The sequence below is a fragment of the Babylonia areolata genome, chromosome 23 (genome assembly GCF_041734735.1).
Source record: "Babylonia areolata isolate BAREFJ2019XMU chromosome 23, ASM4173473v1, whole genome shotgun sequence".
NCBI lineage: Eukaryota > Metazoa > Mollusca > Gastropoda > Neogastropoda > Buccinidae > Babylonia > Babylonia areolata.
In genome coordinates, this window is record NC_134898.1 from 10,140,019 (window position 1) to 10,152,518 (window position 12,500).

Here is a 12,500-nt window from a genome sequence, read left to right on the forward strand (position 1 = left end):
TTTCTGTGTCTGTGTCTTCTTCCCAGTCAAGCCTGTCTCGGGGTGTTGACTGACCACTGTCTGACTGTCTAAGGCGTACAGTCTTCGTAACCCCTGTCCTTTCCCTAGCTACTGACTTCTACCAGTAAGGCTTGGTCATTACATGGTGCAACTTGACTCCTGTCATCAGCAGAAGCGCCTGGACATCTGACCCGGCATGTAAACTGACCAGTGGGAAGAATATCGATCGGGTGGTCTGGTGTGGTGGTGGACGACACACCCTTCTTTTCTTTCTTCCATTTCCTCCCATCTTCACCCTCATTCCCCATCATTACACCAGCACCCCTGCCTCCCTCCCTCATCCTCCCCCCCCCCCCCCCCCCCCCCCCCCCCCCCCCCCCCCCGACCCCTCCTTAAACATACTACGGTAGCTTATAATCACCAAAATTGTACATATGAATTTTTTTTGTGTGTGTGTGTGATAAAATGATTCAATGTCGATCTGTTTGTTTTAATTCTCTCTACAGGCTTCATCGCAGTTTCCACGGAAATGCTTTTCAGTTTTTTAATCTAGTCTTTAGTGTGCGTTTCTATGTTGGTGAAGAAAGAAAGCTCAAATAAATTAGGTAAGGTTAAAAAGTAGTTCATGCAAAGAACGTGGATTTCTCAATAGACCCTTTCATTCTTTCTCGCAGTAGGTTCTGGTCAGAACATATCTTATTGTGACAATATCTTTTTCCTAGCAAATACAATCTATTCTTAGCTGGTCATTGTTTTGACTTGAAGATACTGCAGCAAACTCCGAGCTTTTTTCCTCAATGTTTCGTCCACATGCTCCTTTTTTTTACAGTTTAATATCAGTCTGTTATCGTGCTGATTTATGTTGTTGTCACCAGATATAGATCAATATCATCTCCCGTGACACAGTACAATCTCTCCTGGCACCAGAAGCTTTTTTTTTCCACTTAGAACATTAGAACTAAATATCACTTTTTGAAGCTAATGATGTGCCCTGCTCCTCGCTTCACCCCCCCCCCCCCCTTTCTTCCTACGCAAAGCCCTCCCCTCACACACACACACACACACACACACACACATGCACACACACTTATTTCGGGTCATGGGAGATGAAGCAAGGAAGGAGCCGTCTGGACCAGAGGAGAAGACAGTCCATCTTGGGACAATGGATGGCTGTGAAAACCACCCCTGAAGTGCTGTGGGTGTGGATGTGGCTGCTGTAACTGGTATACCATGTAGTTAAAGTCCTCAAACCAGTCCACCCGGTTCTCACTTAGACCTAGGGGGCGAGGGGGCTGGGGGGGGGGATACTCTGCTTAATTCACCGTTAGCCAGAGAGGCATGGTGTGTGGTCATGCACACACATGAGAGGGGCTGAAGGATCAAGACAGGGGTGTTTTGAAGAGAGAGAGAGTGTGTGTGTGTGTGTGTGTGTGTGCGTGCGTGTAGGCGTGTGTGCGGACGCGTTCGGTTGTGTATGTTCATGAAATAAGTGAGTCTTTGTAAGTATTGCCATTGCCCCTTTAAAATTGAGGAAACAAATCGAAATTGAATAAACTAATAAATAAATAATAATAATAATAATAATAATAATAATAATAATCGGCATTGTGTAGAATAAAAGTAATAAACTACATTGTATGTTTTTTTGTTTTGTTTTGTGTGTGTGTGTGTGTGTGTGTGTGTGTGTGTGTGTGTGTGTGTGTGTTGTTTTTGTTTGTTTGTTTGTTTGTTTGTTTCTCTTTTTTTTCTTTTTTCTTTTTGTCCCTTTGGAGTTATTCCAACGCAGGCTTTCAGTTATCTCGTCCACCCAATGCACCACATTAACACCATCCTATGTGGGTTTTTTTTTTTCAATGGGAATATCTTTATTTCCAAACCATGTAACTTACACGTGGCTTTTGCTTGAATCAAAAAAAAGCAGAAAACAAAAAAAAACAAATCGTTTTTGCGATTGACTCCATTCTGTTTCCCCCCAAAGACTCCAAGAGAGTTATTTCAAGGTCAGTACTTCTGTCCCAAAATAGACCGCCGTGTAGTTATTTTTGGCTGGCCCTGAACATGCTCGTTCCTGTTCCTATGCAGGGGTCGAGAGATAAGGTACCAGCCCACATTGACTCATCGCTAGCATGGAATGCTTTTTGGACTCGGGACGAGAGTGCGTTGTGGGCTGCCCTAAAGTAAATTCCACCCCGGGTTTTTCTTTTCACCAGTAATAAGACTATACCCGCTTATACTCTCTGAATAGTTTCATATAGGTTTGATCTCAATGGCGTGGAATCAGTTTCAGAGCGAGTCGTCCCGGGTTAAAACTCCTCAGTGGAGATATTTCAAGGCTTCCCCAGAATGTCTCCATGGGGTTTAACTTGGAGAGGGGGTCGTTTTCAGGAATTACACCGGGGGGGGGGTTCTCGTTTCATGGATGAGAGTGCTATAGTCAGACCACCGACCTCAGAGGCACGACATTAATATATTAATATATGTACAGAAAGAAAAAAAGGGACTGCTCTAAAAGCAGATGTATTTTTATGAAATGTTTATAAAAATTAAAAAAAATCGAGAGGTGGTTTAAAACATGCAGCTTGCACCAGCCTCTCACAGAACCCACAAACAGCTGTTTCAGGCAAACGTGCAACTGTAAGCAGCTTGAATAAATGCGTTTGAAAGGTCGATGTTTCATCCAACACTGTACAGTTATTAAATGGTGAAAAACGATTTGCTGTGTTTTTATTCAGAAGGTGCACGTGTTTTTATTGGAAAATGCACGTGTTTTTGTTGGGAAGTACATTGGCCGCATAAACGGATATTCCGGGAATTCAGCATCATAGCATCATTTCACCATAACCCCGTAAGAAAACTGTGCAGGTTGACAAGTGGTCATTATTATCTTCTTTTTTGTGAACCATCTATATTCTGATAAAAAATAAAAAAATATATGTCATCGCTAAAGCCCGATGGCTCTCCTTTCTCAGCTCCTAAATCGCCCCACACAAACACACACACCCACACCTTCATACACACACGCGCGCGCACGCACGCACGCACGCACACACACACACACACACACACACACACACACACACACACACACACAATGTACCCATGTGTTTCATCACTTAGATTTATCAGTTGAACTGAAGAGTTTCTAGGAGGGCGAAAACTTTAGTGGAGGCGTCTGATTTATTTGCCACAATTTCCTTTGCCATCCTACCCCCCCCCCCTCTCGTCCCCCCCCCCTCTCTCTCTCTCTCTCTCTCTCTGTCTCTCTCTTGTGTGTTTGTGTGTGTGTGTGTGTGAATTTTTGTTTTCGTTTTTTATTTCCTTTCCTTCACTCAGCGGACGATTCAGCCAAGGTGACAGAAGAGAAATGGCGGCCGTCATACAGACTATGTTTACCCCTTTTCTTTCCTTTTCTTTCTGACAAACGTGCACAATGTACAGCTTGTAAAATGCTACATCAGCTAGAAAAGGACAGTGATTCATTAGTTCTTGAACGATAGCTGTGGTTATTCGCTGTGAAAAATAGAAGCGCGCGTGCAAGAAAGCGCTTCTGGTTATGAGTGGTGCTCCTAACACTGGCTGCTAACACCGCTGTCTGTCAGAAATTCAGCATCATTTCAACATGCCAACAAGATGGGTATTTTGCAAGCCCTCACGCGGACTTTAACTTTGTGTGGAACTCTGTAGTTAACGGTTTTGTTGTTGTTGTGTATGTGTTTTCTTCTTATTTTCTGTTTCTGTATTCCCACATAATCATCATCGACGTAAAACCATACCCACCCAACTCGCCCACTGCAGTGCAACGACAAAAGACCCACCTTCATGAAAAGAACTTGCAGTTCAACATGTACTGATCTGATACTGAGTAATTATTATCAGTATAGTGGATACATAATTAGTTTGTTATAAGGGATTTTTTTTTTTTTTTTTTTTTTTTACTGCCTAAATAGCTTTAATTTTAGGCTCTGGCAGTATCAAAATGTTAATAAATCATCATTTCCTTTTTTTACGTATTCCAACTTTAAAAAAAAAAAAAAAAAAAAAAACGGTACATAATTTTCTGCATTTCGTAATTGTATTTCAGGTCATCCAGGAATGCATATTCGTTTATTTTTATGTTTTCTTTACGAATTCTGCATTTGTACACATAAAGACGTACTCAGTGTGGGTTTTTTTTTTCTTTTCTTTTTTTTTTTTTTTTTTTTTTTTTGTCCAAGAATTTGGGATATTTTGTTTTCTAAATTTCGATGATGATGATGATGGATAATGATAGGGGTGATGATGATGATGATGATAATGATGGATAATGATAGGGGTGATGATGATGATGATGATGATAATGATGGATAATGATAGGGGTGATGATGATGATGATGATGATAGGGGTGATGATGATGATGATGATGGATAATGATAGGGATGATGATGATGATGATGATGATGATAATGATGATGATGGATAATGATAGGGATGATGATGATGATGATGATGATGATGGATAATGATAGGGATGATGATGATGATGATGATGGATAATGATAGGGGTGATGATGATGATGATGATGGATAATGATAGGGGTGATGAAGACGCTGCTATGTGGGCGTTTGTGACGAACTGAAAAGTTTGTACTCGCTTAATCATATCCCGGCGGCAACCAGGTCGGGAGAAAGAGGTACCTGCAGTGTCAGTCAGGAAATTTGAGCCACCCTCTCAAAGACACGCATCGAAGTGGATGACCCCCCCCCCCCTCTCTCTCTCTCTCGCCCGCTCCCCCTCCCCCCACCCCCCACCCCACACCCCCGACTGTGTGTGGTCCCAGTCGTAGTCTCCCCATGTCAGCCCACAGCGCACTCAGCCTTGATTGACCCGGTATGATAATCATATTGCTAGTATTTCGTCTGTTTGCATTTGTTTTTGTTACTTTATCCGTGCGTAAACAAACAAACAAGCGAAACAATTCGATATTGAATGTTGAAAAATCGCTTTTGTTCTCTTGTGCTCCCGTGTGCCAGCGGACGATGGTGCGGGCAAGGAGACCAACTTGGCGGCCAAGGACTCCCCGAGCCCCCGGGCCAAGCGGACCGTGGGTAGGGGAGGGAACTCAGGTGGCTTCCGCTCGGTGGTGGACGAGTGCTGCAGACGTCCCTGTACCTACAGCGTGCTGGAGAGCTACTGTGCCCCGGCCGACTACGTGACTGAGACGGCCAACCAAGAGGTGAGAGAGAAGACTTCGATAGAGTTTTCCACAACATCTTTCTTTCGTCCCACAAAATAAAAAATTAAAAACCAACAGCAAAAAAAAAAAAAAAAAAAAAAAAAAAAGTGGGGTTGGGGTGGGGGTGGAGGGACTTTGTCCGTGCTCAAAATTAAAAAAAAAAGGGGGGTGGGGGTGGGGAGGCTACTTTCATTTTCAAACTCAATTCTGACAATTACTTTCCGCACTCAAAATACTACATACTTGAAGCAGAAGAAAAATACGCAGCTCGATTATACAATTTTGTGTGGTGATAGACATACATTATTACATATATTACAAGCAGACATACAAACACTCATAAGTAATCATGTACGCAAATAAATGTATACGCACATACAAACATACAGTATTCATATACATGCCTATTTGCACACATGCATACAATGTATGCACACACACAAACGCGTGAACGCACAGTACATAAATTATATTAAGGTGTCAAAGGCGTAACTCAGCTGGCAGTGCTTAGCAATCACCGTGTGGGCCTACATATTTAAAGATATGATTATATGAAACCATAGTCATAACGATTATATGAAACCATAGTCACAACGATTATATGAAACCATACAGTCATAACGATTAAATGAAATCATAGTCATAACGATTATATGAAACCATAGTCATAACGATTATATGAAATCATAGTCATAACGATTATATGAAATCATAACGATTATATGAAATCATACAGTCATAACGATTATATGAAATCATAACGATTATATGAAATCATACAGTCATAACGATTATATGAAACCATAGTCATAACGATTATATGAAATCATAGTCATAACGATTATATGAAACCATACAGTCATAACGATTATATGAAATCATAGTCATAACGATTATATGAAACCATAGTCACAACGATTATATGAAACCATAGTCACAACGATTATATGAAACCATAGTCATAACGATTATATGAAACCATAGTCATAAAGATTATATGAAATCATAGTCATAACGATTATATGAAATCATAACGATTATATGAAATCATACAGTCATAACGATTATATGAAACCATAGTCATAACGATTATTATGAAACCATAGTCACAACGATTATATGAAACCATAGTCACAACGATTATATGAAACCATAGTCATAACGATTATATGAAATCATAGTCATAACGATTATATGAAATCATAACGATTATATGAAACCATACAGTCATAACGATTATATGAAATCATAGTCATAACGATTATATGAAACCATAGTCATAACGATTATATGAAACCATAGTCACAACGATTATATGAAATCATAGTCATAACGATTATATGAAATCATAACGATTATATGAAATCATACAGTCATAACGATTATATGAAACCATACAGTCATAACGATTATATGAAATCATACAGTCATAACGATTATATGAAACCATACAGTCATAACGATTGCGCTTGCATATATCCTTTCCCAGTAATTATTTTACAGCCTGACCTGACCATACTGTGCCCGACCACCTCGCCTCACCTCACCTCACCTGACCTTACTGTACCTGACCCACCTCACCTGACCTTACTGTACCTGACCCACCTCACCTCGCCTCACTTCACCTGACCTTACTGTACCTGACCCACCTCATCTCACCTGACCTGACCTTACTGTACCTGACCCACCTCACCTCACCTCACCTGACCTGACCTCACCTTACTGTACCTGACCCACCTCATCTCACCTCACCTCACTTCACCTGACCTTACTGTACCTGACCCACCTCACTTCACCTGACCTTACTGTACCTGACCCACCTCACTTCACCTGACCTTACTGTACCTGACCCACCTCACTTCACCTGACCTTACTGTATCTGACCCACCTCACTTCACCTGACCTTACTGTATCTGACCCACCTCACTTCACCTGACCTTACTGTACCTGACCCACCTCACTTCACCTGACTTTACTGTACCTGACCCACCTCACTTCACCTGACCTTACTGTATCTGACCCACCTCACTTCACCTGACCTTACTGTATCTGACCCACCTCACTTCACCTGACCTTACTGTACCTGACCCACCTCATTTCACCTGACCTTACTGTATCTGACCCACCTCACCTGACCTTACTGTACCTGACCCACCTCACTTCACCTGACCTTACTGTATCTGACCCACCTCACTTCACCTGACCTTACTGTACCTGACCCACCTCACTTCACCTGACCTTACTGTATCTGACCCACCTCACCTGACCTTACTGTATCTGACCCACCTCACCTGACCTTACTGTACCTGACCCACCTCACTTCACCTGACCTTACTGTATCTGACCCACCTCACCTGACCTTACTGTACCTGACCCACCTCACTTCACCTGACCTTACTGTATCTGACCCACCTCACTTCACCTGACCTTACTGTACCTGACCCACCTCACCTCACCTGACCTGACCTTACTGTACCTGACCCACCTCACTTCACCTGACCTTACTGTATCTGACCCACCTCACTTCACCTGACCCTACTTTACCTGACCCACCTCACTTCACCTGACCTTACTTTACCTGACCCACCTCACTTCACCTGACCTTACTTTACCTGACCCACCTCACTTCACCTGACCTTACTGTATCTGACCCACCTCACCTGACCTTACTGTATCTGACCCACCTCACTTCACCTGACCTTACTGTATCTGACCCACCTCACCTGACCTTACTGTATCTGACCCACCTCACTTCACCTGACCTTACTGTATCTGACCCACCTCACTTCACCTGACCTTACTGTATCTGACCCACCTCACTTCACCTGATCTTACTGTACCTGACCCACCTCACTTCACCTGACCTTACTGTATCTGACCCACCTCACCTGACCTTACTGTATCTGACCCACCTCACTTCACCTGACCTTACTGTATCTGACCCACCTCACTTCACCTGACCTTACTGTATCTGACCCACCTCACTTCACCTGACCTTACTGTATCTGACCCACCTCACCTGACCTTACTGTACCTGACCCACCTCACTTCACCTGACCTTACTGTATCTGACCCACCTCACCTGACCTTACCGTACCTGACCCACCTCACTTCACCTGACCTTACTGTACCTGACCCACCTCACCTCACCTCGCCTCACTTCACCTGACCTTACTGTACCTGACCCACCTCACTTCACCTGACCTTACTGTACCTGACCCACCTCACCTGACCTCGCCTCACTTCACCTGACCTTACTGTACCTGACCCACCTCACCTCACCTGACCTTACTGTACCTGACCCACCTCACCTCACCTCACCTGACCTTACTGTACCTGACCCACCTCACTTCACCTGACCTTACTGTACCTGACCCACCTCACCTCACCTGACCTTACTGTACCTGACCCACCTCACCTCACCTCACCTGACCTTACTGTACCTGACCCACCTCACCTCACCTCACCTGACCTCACCTGACCTGACCTTACTGTATCTGACCCACCTCACTTCACCTCACCTGACCTTATTGTACCTGACCCACCTCACTTCACCTGACCTTACTTTACCTGACCCACCTCACTTCACCTGACCTTACTTTACCTGACCCACCTCACTTCACCTGACCTTACTGTATCTGACCCACCTCACCTGACCTCACCTGACCTTACTGTACCTGACCCACCTCACTTCACCTGACCTTACTGTACCTGACCCACCTCACCTCACCTCACCTGACCTTACTTTACCTGACCCACCTCACTTCACCTGACCTTACTGTATCTGACCCACCTCACCTCACCTGACCTCACCTGACCTTACTGTACCTGACCCACCTCACTTCACCTGACCTTACTGTACCTAACCCACCTCACTTCACCTGACCTTACTGTATCTGACCCACCTCACCTCACCTGACCTGACCTTACTTTACCTGACCCACCTCACCTCACCTGACCTTACTGTACCTGACCCACCTCACCTCACCTGACCTTACTGTATCTGACCCACCTCCCCTGACCTCACCTGACCTTACTGTACCTGACCCACCTCACTTCACCTGACCTTACTTTACCTGACCCAACTCACTTCACCTGACCTTACTGTACCTGACCCACCTCACTTCACCTCACCTGACCTTACTGTACCTGACCCACCTCACTTCACCTGACCTTACTGTACCTGACCCACCTCACTTCACCTGACCTTACTGTACCTGACCCACCTCACCTCACCTCACCTTACTTTACCTGACCCACCTCACCTCACCTGACCTGACCTTACTTTACCTGACCCACCTCACCTCACCTCACCTGACCTTACTGTACCTGACCCACCTCACCTCACCTCACCTGACCTTACTTTACCTGACCCACCTCACCTCACCTCACCTGACCTGACCTTACTGTACCTGACCCACCTCACCTCACCTGACCTTACTTTACCTGACCCACCTCACCTGACCTCACCTGACCTGACCTTACTGTACCTGACCCACCTCACCTCACCTGACCTTACTGTACCTGACCCACCTCACCTCACCTCACCTGACCTTACTGTACCTGACCCACCTCACCTCACCTCACCTGACCTTACTGTACCTGACCCACCTCACCTCACCTCACCTCACCTCACCTGACCTTACTGTACCTGACCCACCTCACCTCACCTCACCTGACCTTACTGTACCTGACCCACCTCACCTCACCTCACCTCACCTTACTGTACCTGACCCACCTCACCTGACCTCACCTCACCTGACCTTACTGTACCTGACCCACCTCACCTCACCTCACCTTACTGTACCTGACCCACCTCACCTCACCTCACCTTACTGTACCTGACCCACCTCACCTCACCTCACCTCACCTGACCTTACTGTACCTGACCCACCTCACCTCACCTGACCTCACCTCACCTCACCTCACCTCACCTTACTGTACCTGACCCACCTCACCTCACCTCACCTGACCTTACTGTACCTGACCCACCTCATCTGACCTCACCTCACATGACCTGATCTGACCTGGCTTCATTATCCCACTCAATCTGACATCACTTCATCTGACATCACTTCATCTGACATCACGCCGTCCTTTGTCTTCCGTTCCCTCATATCACCTCATCTCATCACGCCACATCCAAGATGTTTCTCATCTCTACCCTTTTACTTCCTCCCCGTCCCGCCCCCTCTCCTCCGTCCTGTCATCCTGTCTGACGTGACCTGACGCCATGGGCCGTGGCTAGGATCGTCTTCAGGAGGATCTCCAACGGATCCTGGACGGCCGCCGCCCCACGACCTTGGCCTCCACCCTGTACACTACCACACAGTCCACGGCCCACGTGGACTCCAACTCGCCCTCGGCAGAGGTGTTCCGAGGTCCCTCCAGGGGCGCCTTCCCCCAGAACGGACGCTCCTTCTTCTACGTCCAGCTGGGGAACGTGAGACCCACCCGGAATCCCCTCATCTCAGAGTGAGCGCTTCGCTCCTGGCGAGTCGAAGGAATATGAAAGATATGACATATTATTATATATAGTAAAAACAACAAAGAAGAAAAGAACAAAACAAAAGAAAGGAACTTTTTTGTCCTTTTTTTTTTTTTTTTTTTTTTTTATTTGGTTCGGTTTGTTTTGTTTTCTTCAATTCTCGAAAAGGTCTTTTTATTTCTTTCCTTTATTAGTCGTTGCGAAACAAAATTCTTTTTCTTCTTCTTCTTCTTCTTTTTTAACGTGGTTATTGAAAAGGAACTTATTTCCAAAAGCCAAGGAGACGTTAAAAAATTTCCTCTTTTTTTTTCTTTTTTCTTTTTTTGTTTTAAGTTCATAAGATTTCCCAAACCTTCAAAGGCATGATGAGTGGACTTTTGTGACCGTAGCTACACACATATTAGGCTGTCTAGTCTTTTTTTTTCTTGCCAGCCGCATGCTAATCTGCTTCTTCCCACCCCCTACCCGCTTTTCCTTCATATTGCATTGTTTCTGTTTATGGGTATAATCCAGAATATGTGATCTTTTTGTGTGGAAAAATGGCATTCGGTGCCGCTTGTATGTTGTGCTTTTTGCTAAACAAAGAAAAAGAAAAAAAAGAAAGTAATAGTTTGTTTCACCGCTTATACTCCCGTTTTCCCCAATTTGTTCAGCCTCAAGTTTTTATGTCATTGTTTTTGGCTCTTGTTGCGATGCTGAAACTGTTGGGCGTAAAAAGGTCTCAAGGGATAAAGCACCATGTACAATCTAAACTGGTCAAAAACTGTATAAATAAACATATCCCCGCAAAAAGTATATATATTTGAAAGCATTGTGGCAAGCGTCGCGAACTGACAACTGTGAGGCTGCAGGTTCGGGTCCCAGCGTAGGTGAGGGCTTTTGGGTTTTTTGTTGTTGTTGTTGTTTTTAAACCGTAGCCGGCTCCTATCCAGAACTGAGTGTACTATGAGCTCGAATGGGAAGACTAACAGCACAAAAGCCACGGATGCGTCTTTGGGAATGTTGCTCAAATTTTCTGACCAACACGACAGGGTGTCTGTATCCCTCAGGCCTGTTTGACGCCGGATATATTACGAAAGGAAATGTGTTCACATGGAAGAATAAAACATATACGGCTCAACCTTTCTAAAAGTAAACCGAATTTGTCTTGCAAATACGCTTTGTGTTGTCAACTGATTTCAATAAAGGACTGCCTTCAGCAAGAGAGAGAGAGAGAGGGGGGGGGGGGAGATAAGTATTGAATTAATGATATCGAATAAAAGGGAAAATGGGGTGAAAGAAAGGAAGAATGATGAAAATGAAAAAAAAATATATACATATATTGAAAGCAAAGACAGATGAAGGTAAAGGAGAAACAGGAAAGAAAAAGAAAGAAGTATAGTTCACGCGGAAAACATCGCAGTCATCATTCAATGAGACTGAAAAGCGATTGACAACAAGTCGGACAAAACACCCACACAAATTGGCGAACATCAGTATTTTGACTACATGAGCTGTGCTGTGGAATCATTCTGGTGATGACTGTTGCTGCCTCTCTTCTGCAGCTTTTGTGTGTATATACTGATTGTCAATATTACGACTGTGGAATATTAAAGGTGAATCTGTAATTGGTAATACTTCGCCTCTCTCTCTCTCTCTCTCTCTCTCTCTCTCTACAGGCGTGTGCGTGTGTGTGTGTGTGTGTGTGCGTGTGTGTGTGTGTGTGTGTGTGTGTGAATGCGTGCAAGCGCTCGCACAGGCGCACGCGCGTGTTTATGTGTTTGTGCGTCTGTGTGCTTGCGTGCATATGTCGGAGTGA

The 12,500-nt window shown here is 44.6% G+C and overlaps 1 protein-coding gene across 2 annotated transcripts in view; it reads left to right on the plus strand.

Annotated features, from left to right (window-relative positions):
• The window catches only part of LOC143298229 (uncharacterized), a 70,876-nt gene extending 58,603 nt beyond the window's left edge, over positions 1 to 12,273 (plus strand). For both annotated transcript variants that reach the window (XM_076611031.1, XM_076611032.1), the window contains exons 3-4: positions 5,012 to 5,214; positions 10,463 to 12,273. In XM_076611031.1, the coding sequence (XP_076467146.1) occupies positions 5,012 to 5,214; positions 10,463 to 10,693 (434 nt within the window). In that variant the 3' untranslated portion in view covers positions 10,694 to 12,273. The remainder of the gene's footprint in view (positions 1 to 5,011; positions 5,215 to 10,462) is intronic.
• Positions 12,274 to 12,500: the final 227 nt, after the last annotated feature.